General features: G+C 52.6%; 1 protein-coding gene across 6 annotated transcripts; it reads right to left on the reverse strand.

The window, feature by feature from the left end:
- Window positions 1-2096: 2096 nt before the first annotated feature.
- Window positions 2097-26301, reverse strand: COG7 (component of oligomeric golgi complex 7). Of its 6 annotated transcripts, none has more exons than XM_061600198.1 (19): window positions 26178-26300; window positions 25416-25470; window positions 25006-25223; window positions 21255-21403; window positions 20146-20262; window positions 18896-19064; window positions 17418-17500; window positions 15525-15647; window positions 11266-11464; window positions 9777-9904; window positions 8917-9071; window positions 8038-8154; window positions 7096-7161; window positions 6699-6882; window positions 5309-5446; window positions 5011-5094; window positions 4453-4567; window positions 2655-2798; window positions 2097-2451 (listed from the first exon to the last, which is right to left on the reverse strand). In XM_061600198.1, the coding sequence occupies exons 3-19, from the start codon at window positions 25169-25171 to the stop codon at window positions 2285-2287; spliced, it is 2304 nt and encodes a 767-aa protein (XP_061456182.1). In that variant the 5' UTR covers window positions 25172-25223; window positions 25416-25470; window positions 26178-26300; the 3' UTR covers window positions 2097-2284. The 6 variants fall into 6 exon arrangements, with proteins under 6 accessions (XP_061456182.1, XP_061456180.1, XP_061456179.1 ...); XM_061600196.1 differs by having other exon boundaries at window positions 25416-25473; XM_061600195.1 differs by lacking the exon at window positions 25416-25470.
- Window positions 26302-27004: the final 703 nt, after the last annotated feature.

Genomic DNA, 27004 nt, shown 5'->3' on the forward strand with positions numbered 1-27004 from the left:
AGCAAAGCCCACACGGCGGCCCTTCCCACCCACTACCTCCCACTAGCCAGAACACATGCCAAGGCCACCTTGAGACGATGCTGTGCCAGGCAAGGACTAGCCTCACACTGTTCCTGCCCCCCCCCCGTCCCGCCGGCTCCTCCTCAGCAAAGAGCGGAACAAGCACATTCAGTGCCTGACCTGGGAAAGAGTACACTCCCCCCTCCCCCCCATGCTGCCTGGTTTACAAAGTCAGTAAAAGGGAAGCCACAAGAGGACCCTTGAAGCAGGCCCTTGAGCCTGGCGGCTTATGTAACACATGTGGCCAGGCCAAACATGCCCACCTCACAGTCCGGGAGGAGAAGGCAGCATTTTAGGTTCAGGCTACACTGGATTGGGCCAACTGGGATGGGCATAAAGTTGTAGGCAAGTTTGGAATTATACAGGACTCTAGCTGCCAAGGAATTCTGTGAAATGCAAAAGGCTGCCTTCCCCAGAAAAGTTGGTTCAAGAGAAGAAAACGCGTTGCTTGCTTTTCTCTCTCCCGTCCTTTGAGTTCAAAGATCTGCTGCTCGGAAAGGCCACCCCAAAATGCACAGCCCATGCAGGCCCCGCGAGGAACACCAGAAGAGCCTGGGCTGCTGGATCAGGCCACGCCCACTTTGTGCAGCATCCTAACTTCACAGTGGTCACCAGGGCTATGGAGTCGGAAGCAATTTTGGGTGGAGTCGGAGTCAGTAGAAATGTACTCCTGAATTTGGAGGCAGGGAGAGAAGAGCCACTTTAGGGGTAGCAAAATGTCTTGAACAGGAAGGTGGAAGTCCAGTACGGACAGCACGTCAAATGACGTCAAAATAAAATTAATATTTTAATATTAATTTATTAATAATACATTAATATACATTTGCCATTTATGAAAGAGTTGGAGTCAGACAGTAGAAAATAGAGGAGTCGGAGTCGAAGGTTTGACATACTGACTCCACAGCCCTGGTGGTCTCTGCCCAGTGACCGGCATGCCAGAAACAACATGTAGGCCATTTTAACTAGTTGCCATTGTCAATGACGGCCACCGATTTGGATGCCTTTAAAACACGAATTCGTGAAGCTGGGTTACCAACAGCTGCTCGTCATGATAGCTGCATACTCAATGCACCATGCCTCGGAATACCAGCTGCTGCAAACTGCTCTTGCACTCAGGCCCCGCTTGTCGGCTTCCCTTTGGGGCATCTGGCTGGCCTTTGTGAGCACAGGGTGCTGGCCTAGAGGGGGCCCCGTTGGCCTGGCTCTTCTGGTGACCCACACGCAGCTGAGGCACGAACTAATTATGGGTTTTTGAATCTGGCCTCTCCAATGCGGCTGGATTTCCCCAGGAAGGAACAAGAGTGTTACATCCCAATTTCAGAGAATGAGCGCAGGCCTCACACGGCAGGGAGAACATTAATCTCATTACTGCAACCCACAGAACTGGTTTCTTTGCCTGGGCTCGGCACAGAGAGGCCCGTTCCTGGCAACGCTCTGCCTGCTGTGCAGGGACAGCCTTGAGCAAGAGGCGCTTGCAAGCATCCCTGGCAGATGCTCTTCCCCAACATGCCCAAGCCAGCACAGGATTAGCAGGCCTGACCCCTTTGCAGCAACAACATTGTCCCGGCCACACCTGAATGTTAAGAAACGTGATTACAAAGCCGGGACTGCAGAAGGAATTGCAGGGGGTGGTGTAGGGCTGCAGCTGAACCACCACTCGCCACTTGGAAACAGCACTATTTTTGGTCTGTCACACCTCTGGCCTCACCACAGCCAGCCCATCTTCAGCTAGCGGCCAGATTTGCAGAGATACCTGGGTTCTGCCTGGAGAAATGTTAGTTGGGTCTCAGAGTCCCTCCCTCTCATTTCTGGCAGGTTGGGAGTTCACTGGTGGTGCAACTACCACAGCAGCTGGATATCAGCTGAGCACCTTCTGCCCTGCACCCCCACCCACCTATTTGATTCTAGCAACCAGTTTCCCACGTCACAGCATGACAATGGGTCTGCCACCCCAAATGCAGGAGACAGCGCTGCTTGCAGAAGTGCGCGCACGCACACAGAGAGCCCAGCCTCTACAAGCCTCACCAGGCGACAGCTGACTGTTTAAGAAATTTATAGAGCTACTGACAAATAGACCATCTGCCTACATCTCAACTGCACTCCAACAGAGTCCCTCAGAGCACCTGGGAAGGAGCACACCACGAAGGCCTCGGCACACCTGACGATGTTTCCGCATGAAGGTGCCCGTTGAAGATGCCAAACTCCGGCCCAGAAGTTCAAGAACTCAGTAATCCAGGCTCCTCATGGCCGCAATGCTGCTGGCCAAGCGCCGGGGGTAGTTTTTGGCCGCCTGCTTGTAGTCCTCTGCTTTGGTCTTCAGGAGGGCAACGATGTTCTGCAGAGCCTTGGAAGGCTGGAGGCCCAGAGCATCCATCACGTTGACCAGGTAATCTGCAAGGCCAAGTGCCTGTCAGAGGGAGGGGAGCAGCCAGGCTGCCCCCCACCCCGGCTGCTGATAGTGTGGAATGTGTCAGTGCCAGGCCTGGGGAAGGACACCCGAGGTGGCCCCCAGAATGCCCAGAGGAGCTTCAGGGATCACCACATTGGAAGGCCAAGGAGAGCTCTTGTCCATTAAGGCACCCCACCGTCCTTACCAATATCGGTGGCCAGCTGCTTAGTGGAGTGAGGAGTGAGCTCAGGGATCTGGAGGATGACCTCGCAGTACGTCTGCATTGTGGCCCTGGCGAGGGAGCCCAGCCAATAGTCTGCCATGTTGTCCAACTCGGGAAGCTCATCGCCTGTGGGAGGGAAAGCCAGGTGGTGAACGCCATCTGACTGCAGGTGCTGCAGCTCTCGTGGGCCTGTTGCCCGGAGGGAAGGAGCGGCACCAGTCAGTCGGGGGGGGGGGGCCAAATGCCCCCCAGCACCAAGCCCAGAGTCCCTGGGCCACCACACTCTCTGGGGCTGTTATGGAAAGAGGCGGAGCAAGGACTTTGCATGCAAAAGGCCCCGAGTTCAACCCCCTGCCTGAAATCCTGGACAGCTGCTGCCAGTCAGTGTAGACAACACTAAGCTAGGAGGACCAACCATCTTACTCAGTATAAGGCCGTTTGTTCCAATCGTCACCTTCAGCTAACAAATGCCTGAAGGGGAGGAAAGCAGACCCACTCCTGGTGCCCCAGATTCCCTGGGACATAGTGGAGTGGACTGCTTGCCTGCCTGCCTGCACCCTCCCGCCCCGACTGATGCCTTCCTCTTTTGTGGAGGGTTCAGGGCAGAAAATGTATTTTAAGAAATATACTGAACCTCTAGGACTTCAATATTTGCCCTGTCCTTCTTTGTCCTTGTACGGTTTCCAGAAGGCTTGCACCACCACCACCACCCCACACACACATTCCATTCACTCTGTGCAACCCCCAAGTGAATGTGCTCCACCCCTAACCCTTCCCCAAAGGGAAGACCCTAGAGGCCTCCAGAGGCAGCCCTCCCCCCCCCCGTTGGCATATCATTACAGTCATCCAATTGAGGGGTCAGAGGCTGGAATGAGGCAAAGACCAGCAGCAGCGCTGAGCAAGAGTTCCCGCCGGCCCCTTTGGGTGCCCAGGAACACAGGGCAAGCCAATGGGGGGGGATGCTCCAGACCCTGCAGACTTCCCCTCCCATCAGGCCCAGCCAGCGTGGCCAGTGGTCATGGGCAATGGGAGCTGTAGTCTCCAACATCTGGAGGGTCCCCATTGGCTACCTCTGTAGGAACTGATCCAGGAGTGCTTCTCTGTGCAAAAGGGAGGGCGGAGCCACCAAGGGCCAGAGACACAACCCCAGGGGCCGGCCATTTAGTGTCACCTGAAGCTCACCTCCCTGCCTTCAGCCCTCCCTCCCACGAGCCAGCCCCATACGCCTGCCAGGCAGATCTGGGGCAAGGAGACCACGAGCCCCGTCAGACAGGCACACTGCTGCCTTTGTACAAGGGAACAAGCGCCAACAGGGGATTAGCATATGACGGCTGGGCCACAGCCAGCCAGCCAGCCTGACAGGATCAGTGAAGCTCTGCCAATGCTTCCCCAGGGCCCATCAGAGCTCTTCAGAGAGCAAGCAGAGAGCCCCGGGCAGGGCTCTGCCCCCGTCACAGCCTCTGGTGCCCAAGGAGGACTGAGGGGCAGGAGGAGAGAGCGTCAAGAGTACATGCAAGGAGAAGACCCTCTTCTTGGAGGGAGAGTGGGTGGGTGGGAATCCTGATCCCCGCCAGGGGGAGAGTGATGGGGGATTTCACTGTTCCGGGCACAGGTCTCCAGCTCCGGACAAAAGATCCCCACTGGGCTTGCCTCAGGATCCATGGAGATCCAACTCTGGTCCATTTGCAGGGGTGGCTGCGGGAAACCCCAAGAGTTGCTTCTTCTCACACACACACACACACACACACACCCCGCCCTCCCCCAGGCTGCCTTTCCCCACCTTGCTCTGGAGGAAAGGGCAGCTTCCCAGCATGCAAGGCCAACTCCAGCGCAGAGTCTTCCTGGGTGACAAAGGGCTCCAGGTGCAGAGGGAGGGACATGATGTACTGGCCGGTCTAGGAGGAAGCGGGGGGGGGGGTTAGAATCCTTTTTTATTCCTTTGGAGACGGGGGCTCATCACACCACAACAGGAAGATAACAAACCACATAACGGAATATCCATAAAATACAAAAAATGCAGAGTTGCATACAATCCATAATAATAAGCAGCACCAAACTACTGACAAGGTCAACCCAGCAACAAGGTCCACAACTCAACGAATGCAAAAAGAAGAGTTTGGTAACATAAAATTATCTGCTCATCTGAGGTGCAGCTGTAAGACCTACTTAGCAGCAGCAGCAGCAGCAGCAGCAGCGGCCTTTTTTTAAAAAAAGTATTTCTGAATGGAGCCAAAAGCAGCCCACTGAGTCCAGCCTCCTCTTCCCAGCGTGGCCGACCCGATGTCCCTGTGGGAAGCCCACAAGCAGGACTGGCTCACACACTCACACACACGCTTACGTTGCTGATGTACTCCAGCGGGGTGAGGCTGAAGGTGGGCAGGTCGTCTGTGAGCATCTCACCGGTGCCACTCGTGCTCCAGCTCTGGATGGAAGCAAAGCAGAGGGGGCTGCTGAAGCCACAGGTGCCCAGGGGCTGGAGGGGGAGGGCTCCCCCAGGACACAGCAACCTTCTTGGGAAGATGCTCACGCTTGCCAAACCTGCCACTCCCCCGTCACAGGCGCCTACAGGGAGGCCCTACCCCCAAAAAACTGGTGGGGGGCAGCACCCACGTGGGCTTCACTTACAAGGCGCTCACCTCCATCTTGGCGACTAGCAAAAGCTGTTGCTTGATGCGAAGGAAAACGGAATCAAAGGCCAGCTGGTGGGCAATCTGGTTGAGGCGCATGAGGGCCGACCGCGATGCTGAGAGCAGGTTGTGGCTGGTCCCTTTCTCCTGCGATGGGGAGGGGAGTCGGGGAGGGGAGTCAGGGAGACGTCAGGACGGCCAGAGGACAGAAGCCAGCCTGGAGACACAGCCCTGCCCGCCCCCAACACTCAATCTTGTGATCCTCACGCAGCGGGAATGAAACGGAGCCACTTTGTGCGTTACACCCACGCAGACAAAGATTGACAAGAACATCTGCAGCAGCCTCAGACCAAGTCAGATCCCTGGCCCACCTTGCTCAGTATTGTCTGCACTGACCGGCAGCAGATCTCCAGGGTTTCAGAAATGTTCTCACACACACACACAATGAACCTGCAATGGCACCTGGGATCTCCTGCATGCCGAGCAGGTGCTGTGCCCTTCCTTGACCTTTCCATATCCAACATGGGCCAGCAGGCGAGAGAGTCCATTTGCCTGCTCAGGCAGAGCTACGGAGCCCATCATACACTGGAGCCCGCTGGGGAAGTGGGGGAGAGTAGAGAGAGCAGCTCCACAGCCGGGCACTAGAAAGGCCTCTGGAAGAGGGCTAGCAAAGACCTCCCCCTTCCTTCCCGAGTTCCTGAAGAGCTGCTTTGCATTTAGGAGACGTTGGCCAGATGGCCCAAGAATGGGTCTCAGTGTAAAGGTGGCCTCCTAACGGCACGGCAGAAGGGGAGAAAGACAAACTCTCTTTGCAGCTGCCCCCCTTCCCCTCCACCACCAGCTTATGCACCAATGCTGCCCCCCCCAAGCAGCTCATAAGCCCCCCCGGCAGGAACAGCGTCTGTGTCCCATGTACGGCATCCTACCCTATCCTAAAAAACGGCTGCATAGCCGAAGAGGGCCAGTCTGTCAACAGCAGCCCAAGCAGGGCACAGTTGTCCCCAAACGCAGAGCTGGCCCCGGGGCCTGGCACACATCGGCAGGCACACGGCACAGCCAGTGACACATCGGCAGGGTGTGGTTTCGGTAGCAAAAGGTCCCAAGCATGCTAAAAAAACAAGGGGGCAGGAATGCCACCAAGAGGCCCTGGAAAAGCAAATGCACTGCAGGGAGAGAGCTGCAACCAGAGCCGCTCTCGTCCCCTCTCATGGAGCAGGGCTGGAGCGGCCATCAGAAGGGTGACCGTAAGGAGAGGAATGCCAGCCCTGCACAGCAGGAAAGGAAGCCTCAAGTGGTCGGGGAGACACGGTTTCCGGAAGCCACGTGCCCTCTCTCTTCTCGAGCTTGAGGCAGATGGCTGAGACCTAGGAGGAGCCCAGCCAGCCTCGCCCTGCCCCACCTTGAGAGTGTAGAGGGTCTCCAGGAGGGCGGCGTACTCAGCGGGGCTTTCTTGCTGCAGGTAGTTGTTCTCCTGCCAGGGGTTCTTGATGGGACTCTGCTTCTCCGAGCCAGAGTCCTGCAAGCCGCTCAGACTGCAGGGGCAGTAGGAATCTGAAAGATACTTCCCTGCGGCAGAGAGGATCCTGCAAACAGAACAAGGGAAGCCCAGCTGTTGGCCTCGGGGGAAAAGAGGTCCCCCCTGCCAGCCTGTCACTATCCCCAACAGTCAGTGCCCAAATTTAACTTCAAATCATTAATCCTGTACAGAACCTGATGTGTTATTTGCATGACAAACAGCTAACGGCAGCCACAAGATGCCACACACACACACCCAGACTTTGTATGGTGAGTCTCACCTGTTTGCCAGCTGCTGCTCAAAGTCCCCACACTGGCGCAGGAGCTCCCCACAGGTGGCGATTATCCTGGGGGAGGAAGAAAAGTGCCCGTGACATCCCAGCATCTGTAAGGCCCCAGAACAATGGCAGGAGAGGCAGGCACACCACACATCCCAAGAGCGGCAGAAGAGCCCCATGGCCAAAGGGGGCCCCTCCAGCCCAGCCGCCCGTTCCCCCAAGTGGCCAGCCAGATGCCCCAGTGGGAAGAGGCCCGCAAGCGGGAGGTCAGAACAAGAGCAACTCTCCTACTCGAGATTCCCAGCCACTGGTAAGCAGAGGCAGACCGCTGCTTACAGTGGAAGCAGGGCAGAGCCATTGTGGCTAGTAGCCACCAACATCCTTATCCTCCAAGAATCTGTCCCATCCTCTTTCAAAGCCGTGCTGCAATTTAGTGGCCATCATTTGCCAGGCTGCAGCTAGAAACCACACCTTGGGCTATGAGGCGCCCCCAAGATTCAGTGGAAGGGTTTTCATGTCAGCTGTGCCCAGCTACCTCAGTGGGGATTGGAAAGACTCCGAAGGCTCTTCCTCTTCCCCTGCGGCATCTAGCTTGGCTCACTTGCTTGAGTAATCCACAACCCTCTGTGCCACAGACACTTTCTGCAGTGCTCCTGGCTATCTTCCTTGCAGCATGTGCTGGGCTGGCCTGAACTGCTTGGGTAATTCCAGGGGGTTGGGGGGAGAGAGGAAGAAAGGAAGGGGGCTAATGGGTAGGTGGAGCACAACAGAGGTGGCCTCCACGTTATGTTAACATCTGCTCCCCGGCTTGTATAAAACTGTGCAATAATATTGATGGACGGCAAGCGAGGGAAAGGCTGCTGGACCCTCCAAGACGCACTTGCCTCCGCCCCCCCTGATGGAACCAGAAGCCACTACATCCCCTGCACCCAGCCCCACCCTCACCGGATCGCGTTCTGGAAGGCGGTCCAGTCTTCTTGGAAGAGCGAATCCGAAGGGATGTCCTCCAACCTGCACTTCTTCCTGATAGACTGCAGGGCGTTGCTGAAGTCTGAGGCATATCTACAGACAGAGGCAGAGATGCACCAGCCAGGAAACACAGACAGAGGCCCAAAGGGGGTACGGCAACTCTGCTGAGTGAGTATCATGCCAGTTTGTGATCCTTGGGACAATGCGGCTTCAGTATGGTGGGCTGAAACTATTGGCATGCTTTAATTCTTGGCATGTTCTTATATCTGTTTGTAGAAGGCACCTAAGAAATCACCGTCACCAGCATCATCAGGGACAGGGTGGAGTTGAGCACCAGCTCTCCAGGAAGGGCAGCCATCAAGGGAGGGGAAGGCCGGCTGGGGCTGCAGGAGGCCACTTACCTGCACTAAAGCTCCTTTCCTGAAAGCAAGACTCAGTGGCTGTATATATTGTCCAGTCTGAGCAGATTTACACATACTGGGTTGTATCCAGCAAAGCTCTACTCAGAGTAGACCCAATGAGTTAGACATGTCTTAATTCTGGTGGGTCTACTCTGAGTATGACTGGTTGTGGAATACAGCCATTCATTAATGAGGCGCCACTGAGTGTCCTTGTGGCAGGGAGCAGCCAGGACTGCAAGGGGCGCTTCAATCCCCAAAGCTCCAGCAACCAGGGGTTCTTCCGAAGGCTGAATCCTTCACCCGTGACCACATCTGGGGGAGCGTGTGTGTGTGTATCCTTCCCAAGAACTGCAAACACCATTTGACCTTGCCAATTCCCGAGAAAGCTCCAAACCACCGATGGGGGGGGGGGGGAGGACCAGGCCTGACTTGTTAACCAGACCCCAGGACTTACTTGCTGAAAAGGGCTCGTAAGGCCTTGAGGAGGCCACCCACGCCCAGCCCATCCGTCAGCTTGAGGCAGTTGTCCACAGCTGCCAAGGCCAGCCTGAACAGCTTGTTCACCGAGTGGCTGAGCTCCTGGACGCAGTCGAGGACCTCTCCGTGCTCCTGCAGGACCACACAAGGTCACAGGATGCAATAATCATCTAGCAGAAAGGACTCTCTCTCCCGTCAGCCACTCATCAGGATGGGACGGGCCTCAGCCTCCAAACAGCAGCATTGTCACAAGTGAGCAGCAGAGCCCCAAGGCAAAGTTCCGGAAGGTGTACACATCCAGATGCCTCAGCCACCAACACAAGGGGGGCTCTCCGAAGCCCAGCCCCACAGAAAGAGTGGGCTCTCCTAGGAGCCTTCCTGGTCTGGAACAGCGAGGGATTTCAGAGTCCCCTCATTTTCACCTTGCACGTGCCACTGTAGTCTGTGGAGGGCACCTCCCCCTTGGTGGCTTGGTGGCTTTATCTGCTGAAACCAGCCTTCCCCAACCTGGTGCCCTCCAGATGCTTTGGTCCACAACTGTCATCAATTATTGCAACTGTAACGAGTCTGGATACTTCCCTATTAGATCGTTGCTCACCGCTTGCGACGTTAAGGAAATGGCTTGTGTAATAAGCCAATAATATAATAAGTAAACACCACCCACAGCAGTGGCAGCCAAGTTCCAGATGGCGCTGGACTCCCAACTCCTGCCATCATCATCACCCCTGACCACTGGTCATGCTGGCTGCGGCTGCTGGGAGACCAACGCATCCGGAGAGCGCCCCGCCGGCTCCCCCTAGAGGGTCAACCTCTGGGGAGGTGGGAGGACTGCCTTACCAAAGGGACGGCGCTCATCTGGATGAGGAGGTCTCCCTCCTCCAGAGCCCCGTATTGCAGCTGGAAGGGCTTGTAGGGGCTGTAGACAGCTTCCACCAGCTCCGTCACTTTCACCAAGTCGCACTCCCCTGAAAGTCACAGAAAAGGACGTCACAGCAGGGCGGCTCCTGAGGCTGCCCACCCTCTGACCTCCCACACCCTGATGCCACAAAACTCCTATGCCAAGTCTTTAAACCCCACCCCCACCCCAAATCTAATAGTCAAGGCAGGGCTGGAAGAGTTTGCTCTCTCTCTCTCTCATTCACACACACACGCCAGGCAAGACCACAGGAGGGTCCAACCTCCACACCATGTGTTCAAAGCGCACCGTTTCCCCCAAAGAATCCCGGGAACTGTTGTTTACCTTTCATGGAGCTACAGTTCCCAGGATCCTTCCCAGGGGGTGGGGGAACCCTCTCCATCCCTCCGTTCTGCCTGGGTCTTGCAGTGACTCCCCCTGTGCGCCTCACTGCTGCTCCCCCCCCTTTGTCCTGGGGGTGAAGGGAGCTTAGGACACTTTGCAACTTTCCCGGCACAGCCAGATGCACTCCCTGCTTCCCCCGTCTGAAAAGCTCTGCACATGTGGGACATGCAGAGTCACACACTGCCCTGGCACAGGACAAAGCCAGGTTTTAAAAGACATTTGTTTTATTTTTTGGCTGTTATGTGATGCAAGCTGCCTCGTGGGGATCGATAAACGTTGTAAATAAACACGCCGAACACCCAACTTGACACAGCAGCCCCAGCAGGAGGCAAAGCAAGGCAACCCCGTTGCCTGGGCTCCGCGTCCCGAGCCTTCCTCATTTCTGGCTCCTCCGAGTTCCCCACAGACGCCAGGACCAGCTGCGGTGGCTGCCTCCAGCGAGGGCAGGGCGATGCAGAGGCACCTCCTCAGAGACCCAGAGCTTGGGGCCAAACGCAGCAGTCCTCCTGGCCTCACTAAGGGTCACATCCAAGGCCCAGCTCACCCCTGGCCCCTGGAGCACAGTTCATGAGGGAATGCGGCCCTCAGGCTGAGAGGTGTCCTCCACCCCTAACCTCGGGGCAGGCAACCTCAGGCAGGCAGTTTGGAGACGGCTCAAAGGCTGCATTTCCCCCACCACAGGGCTGGATGGGAGCAGAGCGGCCGCCTGGCCCAGTGGGGCTGGGATAGGAGGGCTTGAAAAAAGCAAAAGTGCTAAGTGGTATTTACTGAAGGGAGTATCAGAAATGTTCAGCTTCAGCAAACACTCTTTAAGAACTGTGTCAATACTGCTCAAGTAAGTTAAACAAAGTTTGGTACAAATGTTATGTAACCTGTAAATGCCATCAACGCAACGCTAACAAATTGCGTTCCTGTAAGAATCTCCCATGTACAGAAAGAAGAAAATGAAACCCATGCCCCCAGGGGATCGGCGCAGGAACGTTATCGAGCCATGCGCAAGGAGGACCGGCGCAAGAGGCCACTTACTCAAGCTGGGCAACATGGCAGCTTCCAGGCCATGCGCAAAGTAGGTGGTGGCATCATACAGCCCCAGGAGGCGGCTCAGCTTGCTTTCGGGGCCAGCACGCTCCATGGTGGTGCTCAGGCAGATGGGTATCGAGGGCACCAAAGCGCCCAGCGCCTGGATCAGCAGAACAACCACAACCTGGTGGGGGTTCTTGAAAACCTGCAGGGTGAGGGGGAAAAGATAGGGGGTGTTTGGAGGCTGCAATCAGTGGGCCCTTCTCTGCGGAAGAACATAGGAAGCTGCCTCAATCAGAATCAGGCCCCTGGTCCATCAAGCTCAGCACTGCTGACACTGACTGGCAGCAGCTCTCTGGGGGTTCAGACAGGAGTCTTTTTCCAGCTCTGCCCTGCCATTGAGCTATGGCCCTTCCCAAGGAAGAACACAGGAATCTGTGTTGCACTGTGTCAGGCCACTAGTCCACCTAGCTCAGTATTGCCTACACTGACTGGCAGAGGCTCTCCACCGTTTCAGACAAAGGAGATGCCGTCGGGGATTGCACCTGGGGCCTTCTGCATGCCAGGCAGCTGCTCCGCCACTGAGCTACAGCCCTTCCCAAAAGCTAGTTCCCAACATCATGGCATTGTCCATCACAGCCCAGAGACAGACTCACTACAGGACGTTGGAAGCCAATTGGTCCATCTAGTCCCACCCTGTCAACACTGACTGGCAGCAGCTCTCCAGGTTTTCAAGCCAGAGTCTTCTCCAAGCCTTCCCTGAAGATGCCAGAGTTTGAACCACTGACCTTCTGCATGCTCTGCGACTATTGGTTCCTGTAACTGCAAGCATTTCCCCGGCTGACACACATTGGGGACAGTTATGAGTGAAAACTTATTTCAGAAAGCTAGGAAGGAAATCAGTTTGCAGGGGCTGAGTCCTTCCACAAGGACGTGCCAGTTCAACACCGGCCTCAAAGGCCAACAAACTCAAAAGGTGCTGTTAAAAAGAAAATGGGTGGCGGTTGCTGTGACACACATTCAGTTGCACAACCTACAGCTTCTCTTTGGAGAGTATCTTTATAGATCACTGCACTCCGTGTGGTGTGCACAAGAGGAGCAGGGCGGCAAACATTTTCCACAGCCAAAGTTTTGAGATACCACCCTGTACATCTGTGCCCAGCATCACACTTGGCCAGTTCGGACGTGACTCGGGAATCCCTGGTCCGTGAGAGCAGCAGCAGAACTCAGCAACATCCAACGAAGCTGAACGCTGGAAGTTTCAAGACAGGCAAAAGAAAGGACGGCTCCACACAGCACATAATTCAGCTATGGAATTCGCTCCCACAAGAGGCAGTGACAGCCACCAACTTGGATGGCGTCAAAAGAGGATGAGACAAACTCATGGGAGATAAGGCCATCAATAGCTACTAGCCACAATGGCTGTGTCCTAAATCTATGGTCGGAGGCAGGACACTTCTGAATGGCAGTTGCTGGAACCTACAGGAGGGGAGAGTCCTCTTGTGCTCATGTAGTACTTATTGGGCTCCCATTGAGACATCTGGTTGGCCACTGTGAGAACAGGATGCTGGACTAGATGAGCCCCTTTGCCCTGATCCAGCAGGCTCTTCTTGCATTATGTTCTTACATTCAGTGGGTCCAATTATGTGCCCATTTTGGGCACCCTCTTATCCACACAATCCATCTCAAATCAAGTGTTTGGAGGGCTCTCTTGCCTTCCCGAAAGTGTCAGCCACCACCAGACTATCCTTGAGTGTGTGTGTGGGGGGGAGAGGGGGTGCAATGGCTACATCTCAGATCTCATTTCTTCATGGGCCGACTCTGCCACTTCTCTGGGCGAGGGGATGAGGATGGAGATAGTAACGGACAGCAGGATCAGCTTTGGACCCAGAGAAAGGAGCGCACACCAAGCCAGCTCTCTGGGGAAACACCAGCACATGAGCATGTCTAGCTGCAAACTGGCCAAGATGATCCCAACCCAGAGAGGGAGGGAGGGAGGGAGGGAGGGAGGGAGGGGTGAGAACACCTTCTGGGCTTCTTGCTGAAGAGGTCTCCAATGTGCCTCTAGCAGCGGCGAGAGATAAGCATCATTTTTCTCCTTCATGGGTGAAAGGCCGGCTCCAGCGGCTTAATCTGATAAAGCTGGCAGCAGTCTCCTGAAACTCCAGCCACACTAAGACCACTGTGCCTCCCAGGTGCCACCCAGGGCCCTTGCTGCTGCCTTTCTGCCGCTGCTACAGATTTCAGGCTGAATTAAGAAACAGGTCCTGCTGCAAGGGGCTGCGCCTGCCTTATTTCTCTAAGCACAACCCTCCCCAGTACAGACATATTTGTCCCCCTGAGATCGTGCTCAATGGGGTTACGCAGGGCTCTCTCACAGTTCATGTCTCCTTGGCCTTTCTAGAGAGGAAGAAGCTTCTCTCTCCAAGTCGGACAGAAGCAAGGAGCAAAGCCCTGCTCTTGGGTACACTCAGTGTTAAAAAGAGCAGAAAAGCAGGGTAGTATTCTGTTCCTAAGCAACTTTTCTCAAAGCAGAGATTGTGCCTTTGGCATGCACAGCCAATAGAGATCTAAGCATGGTTTAGTGTCATGTGCAAGCCCGGCCCAGTGGGTTAGCCATGGTTTGCTTACTGCCAACAAACCACAATCCAAAACTATGGTTTGTTGTTGGCTTACAAACCTTGGTTTGGTTTAAATATGGTTTGGCATTACTTGTGAAACCAGCACCTTTCCTTAACTATGGTCTGTTTGATCACCCCACCTAGATGCACACTAGGCTACAAAGGAAAGAACCAGAGCAGCTGGAAAACAAACCAAGCTTTGGAGAAACAAGCCATGGTTTATTTGACTGTCCGCAGGACAACTCGTGGTTTGTTAAACAAACCATGGCTTAAACAAACCATGGCTTAGCGTTACATGTGAACCAAGCCCACGTATGCAACCTTTGAGCGGTCCAGAGATACAGGGACTCCAGAGGGATAATCGCATGTGATCTGAAGCATGAAGAGGGGTGACTGCACCCTCCCATTGTCCCTAATCTATACCCTACTTTTCAACCAAGATTAGCTTCAAGTGAGGCTTACAATTACAAATGCTGCATCTCCTGCCTCCACTCAGATTTATACATAGGCAGGACTACCTACACTCTGCATTTAAAAGTTATCAGTATAATTTAAAACAAGCCTGCATGACATACGTGGTGTGACTTGCCTCAGAGAAGGGAAAGGAGCCATATAGAAAAGCCAACCAGAACATCTAACTAGGCACCCTTCCTTAGATACTTTCTTTAAGTAGTACATGTGTTTTTAACCAAGTCTCTGCAGCCATTAGGAGTAGAAAACTGTTTTTTAAAATACCCCCCCCCACACACACACACACTCTTCAGACACAGACACACACAGAGGGAGGGCCAACAGGATGCTGAATTCCGCATCACACATCAAAATCCCACACTTATGCAATGTGATAACAGATGCACAGAAAACACTGGCAGCACCTTTTTGGAGAATCAGGCTTGAAATAGGGAGAGACTGAAAGAACTGGGCATGTTTAGCCTTTAGAAGAGAAGACTGAGGGGAGACATGACAGCACTCTTCAAGTGCTTGTAAGGTTGCCACACAGAGGAGGGCTGGGATCTCTTCTCGATCGTCCCAGAGTGCAGGACACGGAATATTGGGCTCAAGTTGCAGGAAGCCAGATTTTGGCTGAACATCAGGAAAAGCTTCCTAACTGTTAGAGCCATACGACAATAGAACCAGTGGCCTAGGGAGGTGTTGGGCTCTCCAACACTGGAGGCCTTCAAGAGGCAACTAGAGAGCTGCCTGTTGGGTATGCTTTAAGTTGGATTCCTGCACTGAGCAGGGCGTTGGACTTGATGACCTTATAGGACCCTTCCAACTCATGATTCTATGATTCTATGGATGACTGCAGTGGCCAATTTACATTCAAGGCCTCCTTCTTTAGCAAGGTAAACGGCTAAGAATTTTGCAAAGAAAGTCTCCATGGAACTAAAATCCAGCCAAGCTACATAAGCTGGTTAGGAAAACCCTGGAGGTAACAAACACGTTTTGCAAGGGCTCCAACTGCTCAGCTGACCAAATTGCCTGCATTTCAAAGAGATGAAGGAGATAGAGCAGCTTCAGAAGCCACAGTGGCTCTCCAATTCCAAGCTTACCCCCCAACCAGTTTCTAGCCAGCTCCTTAAGCCCTCCTGCAATCAGCAGGCGACCATTCCACTGCTTGGCCCACCAGCCCCATAGCCATACCTGTGTGGCCCATTGCAGCTGCGAGTGCCATGTTCCAAGCAGCAGATCATAGAGCTCCGCCAACTGCCGATCCAAGGGGAGGTCAGATTGGCAGAGATCCTGCCATACGGCTACCAGCTGCACCTGAGGGCAAGGATGAGGGTCAGGGCTACATCCACACAAGGGGTCACTTCTGTGATGTGCCTGACTAACAATGCTCAGCCAGCTGCATCACCAAGGGGGCTTAGAGCTTGGGAAAGTTACTTTTTTGAACTACAACTCCCATTAGCCCAATCCACTGGCCATGCTAGCTGGGACTGATGGGAGTTGTAGTTCAAAAAAGTAACTTTTCCAAGCTCACTTCTCCCAGATTCACATGGAAAACGAGGGTAGCGCTAGAAGCAGGAGCTTTTCATGATTTCATAACCTCCCCACCCCCCTCGACAGCAGCTGATTGACAACTTCTCCAGGATCATATCTGATCAACGGAGTGTGAAAATCAGATGAGCTGGAGGCAAGTGTGAGGTAACAGCAGAATGCCAGACGTGGATCAGAGTTCAAATCTGCACTCTGTTGCCCACTGGGTGGCCTTGGGCCTATCCGGGCTGCTTAACAGGGCTGTCAGGTGGATATAATGAGATAAGCCCACGTCAGCCAGCCTGTGGTCAGTGGAAGAAACCTAATATAATAGCAACCACTGGAAGGCCCTGCAGTCAAATGGAGTTCGTTGTTAGCATTGCACATACGCATACACACACAACCCCAAAAAGCTGGGAGACTAAGGAGCATTCCTAGAGCCACCTGTGAAAACACTGCTGGGCAAAAAACATTTGCACATACTCAGAGCACCCGCAGGAGGCACAAGGAGTGCAGACACAGACGCAGGGGCTCCCTCGCTCCCTCCATCAATTTAATTAACATTGGTATGTTGCTGGTAAAGGTGGATGAAAGCAACACCAGTCAGCACAGTCCCATCCTGGCTGCTGATCCAACTATGTCCCAGGGAAGGACAAGAATCCTGGAGAGAGGATTATTAGGCTGGGGCCAGCCCTGCTGCCCAGGATGCCTCCCTCCCCCTGCAAAGAGCGTTGCGTAACTCGCCCAGCGGACGACAACTATGTGGGTGGGGAGAATCAAGTCACGAAGAAAGGCGCAGGAAAGGCTCTTTGAAGGCACACACTGAAAACAGGACGGCAGGGAGGAGGAGGAGCGCCACCCTCCTCTGCCCCCCCCCAGTGTTTTTCCAAACTGCTGCTTGTGCAATTTTCGCACTAAAAACGGAAGGGCAGGAAACAGCACCTGGCAGGAAACGAGACAAAGCAACAGCCATTTGGGCTAGTGGGGATCACCACAGTGGACAGGCATGATCCTGATTTGTTTCTACCACAAGGAAAAGGATTTCACATGCCATTCATGGTAGCACAGCAGGAGAGCAGCAGATCTGACCGGAGGGACCCGATCCTAGGGCTGTTTTCCTGAGGGGGCCCATCAGAACTGAATGGGGGTATTGTTTATCTCAGTGGGGCTCATGCAAGGAGGCATCCTGCCAGGCCCCAGGTGAATTAGCAAGAGGTGCCATAGGGTTGTATCTAACATTAGCTCTACCCAGAGTAGACCCACTGAAATTAACAGGCATGACTAACTTAGGGTGCATTAATTTAAATGAGCCTCAGTAGGATACAGTCCCCATCCACCAAAATGCCACGAGTGGACCTGGATTCTGAGGGCAGGAAGCAGCACCCACCAACACCACCGGGTGACCTGCTGCCTTTCCAGGCTGGCCAAGCAACCAGGCCGAAAGCACTCAGGTCTGCAAGGGCAAGGAACGTGCCGTCCTCCTCACCGCACCCAGACAAAGGAGGTGGGAGTTAAATCAACAGCACCCTGCATCCTGTTTCAGTGGGGACAGCACACCTTGTGGCACTTGTAGTAGTAAGCCAGAAGCTGCGGCATCCGGTCAATTTCAGTGAAGACTTTGACAAACACTCGGGCCTGATCTGGAAAAGAAGAGAGGGGCTGTCAGAAGGCCTGCGGGGGGGGGGGGGAGGGGGGGAGAGGAGGGCTCTGAGAAAGGCAGCCAAGTCAGCCTCTTGTCCTGGCAGAACCCAGCTGGTTCCACAGCATCCAGGGTCAGCATCCTGGTCCGGGATTTGGAGAGGTCGTGCAGATTGCTGGAGAGAGGATGGGGACTTGGATCTGGCATTGTCCCACCCTTGGCACGACCACATTGCAAAATGAGACTCAGTTGCAGCCCAATTCTCTGCCTGTAAATTGGGGAAAGAAGCAATCCCTACCTTACAGGGCCGTTGTCAGGACAAGATCAAAAAGACTGGGAAGTGCTGGGCAATAAATGTAGGGTTGTAATCAACTAAGCCTTACTCAGAGTAAACCCAAGTTAGTCATGTCTATGAACTTCAATTGTTCATGGGTCCATTCTGAGTAGTTCTGAATACCACTCTTAGTATTTATATATTATTTCCCGAATGTTCAAAGCATTTTGCCAGAATTGTTATTTCCATGTGAGGGAGGCGTGAGTGGGTGTGGGGGAGGATAACCGCTTCTCCCTGTCCTCCCAGCAAGATTTTGGCAGAGGTGAGAGGTAAGCCAGGCACTTCAGGGCTTATACTCTTAGACACTCACAAAATTAAAGAAAGAGAGTCCAAGATAAATGGCAGCGGCGGCAGCAGCAGCAGCTGTTTTCCTGTCCCAAAGTCTCCCTGAGAATCGGAGCAAGTTAGAAGGGAACCTCCCTCCATAGGCTGTCCCTGGCCATACCATCCCTGCTTGCTCTCCCCATGTGGGGGCTTCTGTGCTGGGGCTGAGGGAAAGGAGGGCAGGCAGGCAGCCTCTGGCTCTTATGGAGAGGGATCTGTACAAAGCACATGGGCACCACTGGATCGGATCAAAAGAGAAAGAGGCTCAGTCTCCCGTTTCTCCAAGCAAACTCCCATGCTCAGCTCAAGGGTGCCTCCCTGTGGCAGCTTCCACTCAAAGCTCTGAGTGATCCCTTGGCAGCTGGAGAGTATGCTAAGGGTCCACAACACATAAACACCTTTATTTAATGTACAGTGTTCCCCCATGTAGAACACTTGGAGCAAATTAACAGAATTAAAACAAGAACTTCAAACACACCCACGCTAAACCTGATAACGTATCATTAATGTCAGGCTTCCACCTTGATAAAACTTGAGCCTGAAGAATGGTGCAGAATGGAACTCTGAGAAAATATATGATAGCAAAGCTCAAGCGTGAACCACAGTCAAGACCCATAAGCAACCCCACATGACATAATCCCTGAGCCAGCTTTGTGGCAAGAGACCGGCATTCAGCGGAGGAGCATCTACACACACAAAGCTTGTACGACACAGCCAAGAGCAAAACTGCCCACTCACCAACAGACTGAGCATTGAAAGCAGCCACAATCTGGGGGCTGGCCAGCGCCTCCAGGCGGTTCTTGAGCGCCTCCAGGTGCACACACTTTTCCGAATAGTCTGGGGTGTCCACCAGCACAGCCAGGCTGCTTTGCATGCTGGTCAACTTGGCTGAGATCACAGACACGTCCTGGACCCAGGAAACAGCAGCACAACCCTGGTCAGCATCATTACTCTACAGGCACATATTCACACACACACACAGGCTGCAATCCTGGGAGTAAGTTTGAACCCAATGGAACTTACTTCTGAGTAGACATGTATTGGATTGCCGCCTAAGGCATATTTCTGTACCCCTTTCATACAAAGTTCAGGACAACCTTGAAGACCCATTTTACTCTAAAGGGAAAAAAAACCCCTAAAAAAATAGACACCGTCTTTTACAAACAAAGAATACTGCACACTCCCAGGTCGAAAAGAAGCCACGGAGACACCTGGCCAGCAGGATCAGGATCAGTGCAGAGTTCCAACCCTTATCTGCATTAAAAGCGCATGAGATTCTTCTGCCAGGCCAGCACCCGTCACAAACGTCAATGGCAGAGAACCACAAAAGGCGAACACAAATGCCGGGTGCTCTTCAAGGGCTTTTAAAATAAAAGCCAACTATTTCGGAGGCCACAGCTCAAAGGTGCCCTACAGGCAGGAAGGCCCCTCTTGTGGCTACTGGCCCCTCTTGCTGCTGCTGCCATTTGCTGCAGCCATTTCCAGCATCAAACACAGCCAGTCCCCAGTCACTAATTTCCCCACGGCCTGGCCTTTGGCCTCCTAGGAAACCCCTTGGCAGCCCCACGTGGCTGGCGAGAGGCTCCCTGCTCACGTGAAAACAGCCACGTCATGAGCCCGAGAGGCCTCCAGCAGCCAATGAGTCCAGCTGGGAAGGGCCAGAGCTGCAGTGGAGGGGGGGCTCCAAAACCCTCCCATGGCCAAATTTACTCTGGCTCTCCTTACCACGCCCCCAGGCAACCTCTGGAAAACAAGGGGGGTCCATGCTTCTGTCCATCCCAAATATCTTCCTTTAGGACACCCTCTATTAACCTGTGGCCCTTCAGATGCACTGGAGTCCAACTCCCATGAGCCTTAGCTCTAACAGCCAAATGAAGCTAGGGCTGATGGGAGTTGTAGTTCAAAACACCGGGAGAGCAACGGGTTGGCTAATGCTTGGAAATGAAACACATTTTGCAGTTGTGTTGACTATATATATATCTATGCACCTGCGTTTTAAATGTCTCTTCGATATCAGCGCCAAGGGTGCTCCACTTGTCTGCTTCCTGGAGCGAGTCAGCCGCCAGCTGCATCCTGGATTTCACATGATCCAGCTTGACCAACACCTGAGAAAAAGGCAGCACTGCAGCAAGAGCCACACAAGGTGTGAATGAAGATGCCGCCCTGCGTCGCACCTTCATTCGGCAAGAGATTTTTCTCACTTTCGTAACAGAAAAGCTCCCTGTTCCTTTGGAGTGTTTTTAAAGAACAGTTGCTGAAAACGTACCCACCTAGAAACCAAGTCATTGGGTTGCATAACAAAGCACTAGCACAACGCTGGCATCTTCGGCGCTTTGTCCACCTTTAAAGATTCTAAGAAGAGCCCTGCTTGGGGGGCGGTATGAAGTCCAGCATCCTGTTCGCCACAATGGGCCAACCAGATGCCTCTCAGGAACCCTCAAGCAGAACATGAAGCCAATCACCCCTTTCTTGCAGTCACTGCCCAATGCCTGCTATTCAGAGGCATATCCTGACTTTGGATCGGAGGCACCTTGATGGGTTTTCAAGGGGGTTAGAGAAAGTCACAGAGGACACGGCTACTGGTGGCTACTAGTCGTGATGGGTGCATACCACCTCCACCATCAGAGGCAGCAAAGCTCTGAATGTCCCTCTCTGGCAATCACACGTGGGGAGACAGCGGTGGCATTCACATTCTGCTTCTGATTGGCCACTGTCAGAACAGGATGTGGGACTAGATGGGCCCCCTTTGGCCTGATCCAGCAGGCAGAGAGGCACGGTCTTCTAACGTTCTCATATTCTTAGTGCTTTGTGACACAATCCACAGCAACAGGGAGCCAGAACCGGGGAACGGGGGCACGTGGGGCCTTCAAGGTGTCAGGTCAGGAAATGGACTGGCCTGCCCCATGGTTTAATGCAAGGGCGGGGGCCTGCGGCCCTCCAGATGTTGTTGGACTCTAGTTCCCATCAGCCCTGGCCAATGGTCAAGGAGTTGAAGCCCAGCAATAAATACCCGGTAGGCCACTGGCTCCCCACACCTGGCTTGATGGGACCAACACTTCTGCCAAGCCTCTCCGCAGCCACAGCAGAGGCCAAGTACCTGCATCGACTGGGCCGTATCCTGTTCCAGCTTCTTAATATCTTCCCTCACTAGGACCATTTGCTCCTTCAGGAAAGTTGCCTCCTGCTTCAAGGCCTCCACCTCCCGGAGAACTCTGGGCATGCTCTGGAGCGCCTGGTGGCTCGTCTCTGCAGAGTGGAAAGGCAACCATCAGGAAGCTAGTGGCTCAGTGTACAAAGGAGGAGCTGCATTTCATTGGGATTCCCTCTTGAGTGTTCAGAAGGAGGGTGACGGGGGAGAGAAGCTATGCCACAAGAGGGGGGAAGGGAGGGGCCACAGGTGGAGAGCAGAGCAGGGGGGGGACACTGCAGCAACACAGCAGCACCAGGGGAGGCTAGGAACACAAAGAGATGAACAGAAACGACATTCACGGCCTCCTTAGATCCCCAGACTTTGCAAGGCCCCAGAGCTCCCTGCCCTGCTCACAGGCTTTCCAGGGTAAGGTTTTCCTTCCAGGTAACCCGACACTCCCCTTCACACTCCCCTCTCGTGCACACACAGAGCTGTTGCAGCCAGCACCTTCAGTGCAACTAGCGAGAATATATTGCGATCTTTCCATGACATGACAGAGGCTCAGCCACTGACTAGGAAGGCATCCCCACTGCCAAGTCAGTTAGAGCAGCCACTACAGAGTAGCCTCCCCTAACTTGGTGTCCTCCAGCTGATTTGGACTACAACTCCCATCAGCCTCAGCCAGCACAGCCACAAGAAGCTAGAGTTAATAGCAGCAATTCTGTGCAGATGGGAGCTGATGGGAATTGTAGTCCAAAACAGCTGGAGAGCACCAGCTTGGGGGAGGCTGCTGCAGACTATCCTCCCTGGCTGTCTCGTTCGTTGCAGGCCACAACATCTTCCACTGTGGCTATGGTAGGATGTTGCTGGAACCCCTTCTTAAAAGAAGGACTCGCTTTGTTCTACCCTCCCACAAAAAGAGCGTACATTTTAAAACTTTAAAGTAAACAAACTGCTTTCCACTTCTGAAGGGAAAGTAGCCTTCAAAGAATCCTCAAAACTCTTCTCTCTCCCATTTACATCAGGGTCTCCCACCCCACTTTCCTCTTTCAACAAGCCTTTTAAGCTGAGACCTATCCCAGTCTGCACCTGTGTTGGAATTGCTTTTTAATATGTTTTTCTAAGTATGTTTTTTTAACCCTTTTTATTTAAGATGTTTTTAAAGCTTTTTAAAAAAATGTTTTTAAAGTTGTTTTGTTTTAATGTATTTTAAGGTCTGTTTTTATAATGTTTTAAAGTGTTGTTAGTGCTTTGTTTGCCGTCCTGGGCTCCTGCTGGGAGGAAGGATGGGATATAAATCAAATAATTAATAAATAAATAACACACAGGGTGCTGAAGAATCACTGCCTTTGAAATATTGCACTATGGCTCACTGCGCGCAAAGCCAGGCTTCAGCAAATCCACTAGCCAAGTTAATTATGGTAACAGGGAAATAGAAATATAAGAGCGAGGAAAAGGTTAAGACAAGAAGGAGCAATGATTCTCTTTTTTAACTGAAAGGCTTCTGACCAGCAGTTTAAAAGGCAAAACATATTTGCAAGTTTATTTGCAGTTCTCATTAAAAGCTAAAGATTGCATTTCAGCCCAGCCTTTGTTAAAGAAATGTTCAATATGTTTTACAAGTTGAAGCCATGCATATTTACTCAAAAGTAAGCTCTACTAAGTTCAGTGGAGCTTGCTCTCAAGTCAGTATACATAGGATTTCAGTCTTAAAATCACAATGTGCAATCAGGAACAGTTGTTAAGTTAAGCAGGGTTTTACAGCTGGAATACAGACTTTTCTCCCTTCTTCCCCTGTTCCAAACAGAGACTTTTACTCATTATTTCAGAAAAATACAACCTTTTGGTCTTATTAAAGTGGTAAAACTCTTGATGTGCAAATCAGTTTTGCATTTTGCTAAACTGTGGGTTTTCTGACTAGGGATTAAAAACAATCTGTTTGTAACAGCATGATTCGATTACATAAAAAGCAATCAAATAAAAGGAGGAATTTAACATGGCAAAAATTTACTTTTATGATGGAAAATATATAAAAAAACCTAGTACAGGTTTTCCAAACCTCATGGATAGAGAGTTCTAGTGATTCAACCTGGACAGTGACGATCTCGCCTCTGTTGTTCACGCTCTGGTAACTTCTAGATTGGACTACTGTAATGCGCTCTACGTAGGGCTGCCCTTGAAGACCGTTCGGAAACTTCAGCTAGTGCAAAACGCGGCAGCCAGGTTGTTGACGGGGACCCATTGGTCCGTGCATATAACACCTGTCCCGGCCCGCTTGCACTGGCTACCTATTTGTTTCCGAGCCAGATTCAAGGTGCTGGTTTTGACCTATAAAGCCTTACACGGTGTGGGACCGCAATATCTGATGGAACGCCTCTCCCGCTATGAACCTACCCGTTCACTTCGTTCAGTATCTAAGGCCCTCCTCCGGGTACCAACCCATCAGGATGCCCGGAGGATTGTTATTAGATCCAGGGCCTTTTCTGTGGTGGCCCCCGAACTATGGAACAGCTTACCTGAGGAGATACGCCTGGCGCCTACGGTACTTTCTTTTAGGCGCCAGGTTAAGACCTGGTTATACTCCCAGGCATTTTAACATTCATGTTTTATATTCAATGTTTTTTACTCTACCTTGTTGTGACCTTGTATGTTTTATTGTAACTTTGTATTTTAACTCTGCTGTTCACCGCCCAGAGAGCTATTCGCTATGGGCGGTCTATAAATAAAATAAAATAAATAAATAAAATAATAAAAAATGCACCTGAGAAGTGGACTCTAGACTATGAAAAATCATACCACAAAACAGTTTTCTCTTGATGAAGGTGCCACAGAAATTCCTCTTAAAGAAGCTGGACATTCTTCCTTAATTTTTACAATAAAGTCTCTTAAAACAAACATCTTAACTGGCCAACTTCAACTTCTCCACATTTTGTGGTTGTACCAAAATGGCCACAAAAATGTGGCTTATTTCAAGTTATACAAAACATATATATTTAGAATGCGACAGTTTTCAAACTTTGAAAAGGAGAAAAACCTGTCAAAAACTATAGGACAAGACTAGAAGTTTTTTTCCTAAGTCAACTTATGTAAAGTCTAAGTTACATAACTTCATTAGATGACATCCGTACTGATAAATTTATTATTATTATTATTGATTAAATTTATTAGTCGCCCATCTGGCTGGCTGTCCAGCCACTCTGGGCGACATGCAAAGTAAAAACATACAAATACATTAAAACATTAAAAATCTCAACAATAATAATAAAACCTAACCCACCCCAAAAGCCTGCCTGAAGAGCCAGGTCTTCAAGGCCCGGCAGAAGCTCATCATAGAGGGGGCATGGCGGAGAACATTTGGGAGGGAATTCCATAAAGTGGGGGCATATTATTGCGCTATCATGCTGCCACTGGACTTATCATAGGAGTTGAAAGGGCCTATAAGGCCATTGAGTCCAACCCCCTGCTCAATGCAGGAATCCAACTTAAAAAACCCCTGACAGGTGGCTGTCCAGCTGCCTCTTGAATGCCTCCAGGATTAGAGAGCCATAAGACCTCCCTAGGTAGACTTCACAGCTGCCTTGTAGAAACAGCCAATGTTTGGCTACTTAGTATAGGCACAACTGGCCCCTGCACCACCCTGGGCAGCTTCTGATCCCCCCCCCAATAACCCCCTGCCCTGTAACCCCAAGGCGACTCTCGCCTAATTAAAGAGTATCACCTTCAACAGCATTGTTGACTTCTTGGATAAAGAGCTGCAGCTTCATCACCAGCGTGGCTGCATGGGCATCCACCTTGCCTGGGGCTTCCTGCTGTACTGCCCGGAAAGCCCCGTTCACCCAGGCCTTCACCTCAAAATCATCGGCCAGGAACTTGGAGAAATCCATGCTGGCTGCCACGCTCCCTCCTTGCGCGGGACAGGATCAGTAGCAGCAATGCCTGGAAGGACACAAAGTAGACAGGTGCGAGCGAAGGAAGGGCCAGCATAGCTCAGTGGGAGAGCATCCGCTCTGCATGCAGAAGGCCCCAGGTTCATTCTCCAATGGCCTCTCCAAGCAGGACTGCAAAAGACTCCTGTTGAGAGCCTGCAGAGCCACTGCTGCCAGTCAGTGCAGGCTAGGGGTTGCTTACCTTCACACAGAGCCTGATAGGTGATCGCTTCAGATTTCTGACAAGAGCAATCTGTCTACTGGCCAGCAGCCCACCAGGTGGGGCAGAAGGACAGGGGGAAACAGAGAGAGACAATGTGGTGTAGTGGTCAGATTAGAACTGAGAGACACTCAGCCATGAAGCTCACAGAGTGTCCTTGGGGCAAGTGCCATCTCTCAGCCCAACCTACTCTACAGGGCTGTTGTGAGCTTAAAATTGATGGGGAGGATTATTTATTTATTGAATTTATATCCCGCCCTTCCTCCCAATGGAGCCCAGAGCGGCAAACATAAACAAAATAAACAAACAACAGCTCCCCCTCCCAAAGCTAAAAAGTACTGTTAAAAACATTCTAGCACAGTCATCTTTGGGTTGTCAGGAAAACACGCTGGCAAGTTTCTTAGATGAATAGCGGTATATAAAGGTAAAAAGTAAGTCCATGTATGTGAAACGAGAAAGGGTTTTTTTTGGGGGGGGGGGTATCGCATTGGCATACTTATTCCATTTATTTAAAGAGAAAGCATCGCCCACCCTCGTCCATAACGGGGGGAAGGAAGGGCTGGAAAAACCCCAGGTGGAGGGGGGATGCAGAAAGGGGGGGTGCCCACTCACCCATCACCCCACCCCGGGCAGGAGACCCCCGCTCTCGCTCTCCCCCTAGGACACAGGAGGGGCTCAGCAGAATGGACGGCCATCCCCTCACAAGGTAGACTGCCTTTGCCCATGGGGCGTCCACTGCCTCACCTGCTCGCCCCGAGCCCACCTGCGCGCAAGCGCAAAGCGCCGCCTGCCCCGTCACCGTTCAGCCCCAGTAGCCGCCATGTTGACGACGGGCCTGGCTCAGCAGAAGCCCCGCCTACCCCGGCTTCAAACCGGGCCCCGCCCCCCTTCCCGAGGATTGGCTCCCCGCCGGCCACTGTGCCCCAGGAGGGGCATCCGCTCAGGCAGACCCCGCCCACGCCCAGCGCGCCCTGGGAAGGGGCGGGGAAGCCCTTACCTGCGCCTTTAAGCAAGGTGCAGGCAGGCAGACAGGCAACCGGTGAAGCCTTTTCTTGCTCCTCCTGCGTTCCTGCCTTTCTTAGAAGCAGAAGCTACGTGGACACACTGTGGGCGGACAAAAATTACAGATGGCATCCAATGTTATTCCTACTCAGGAGTAGGTTCATTGAAGTTAATGGACATGACTTAGTTGGACACAACCAATAGCGGTGACCACTACTAATGATGGCAGACCACTCAAAGACACGCGCAAGGCTGCTGAAGGCACCCCCCTGCACCCCCTTACAGGACAAAAAAACCCTACGCCCCACAGCTGCCCTAGGATTAGAGAGAAGGGGGCTGTTTGGGACCTTTGGAACACCAGGAGGCCATGCACGCTCCCTGCGGGTGCTCTTAAATGCAAAAGGAGTCACTCACCCAGCACCCCCGCGGGTACAAGGGTGCTGCTGTCTGGCTACTAGTTCAAGGGATCAAGCATGCAAACATGTACCCCCCCTCCCTGGGGAAGAGGCAGCCACCTCAGACATCAGGTTTTGGTTGAGTCACTAAGGATGTCCATCGATCCAGTCTAT

This window comes from Rhineura floridana, chromosome 17 (genome assembly GCF_030035675.1).
Source record: "Rhineura floridana isolate rRhiFlo1 chromosome 17, rRhiFlo1.hap2, whole genome shotgun sequence".
NCBI classification, from domain to species: Eukaryota; Metazoa; Chordata; class Lepidosauria; order Squamata; family Rhineuridae; genus Rhineura; species Rhineura floridana.

Bases quoted from the DNA above. Each gene is read 5' to 3' on its own strand.
- COG7 (XM_061600195.1), bottom strand. From the start codon at position 25,171: ATGGATTTCTCCAAGTTCCTGGCCGATGATTTTGAGGTGAAGGCCTGG. The intron at 7,162-8,037 runs GTGAGGGTGGGG...TTCCTCCCCCAG, and splicing joins GCCTTCCAGAACGCGATCCG to GATAATCGCCACCTGTGGGG. The intron at 6,883-7,095 runs GTGAGACTCACC...TTCTGTTTGCAG, and splicing joins GAGCAGCAGCTGGCAAACAG to GATCCTCTCTGCCGCAGGGA.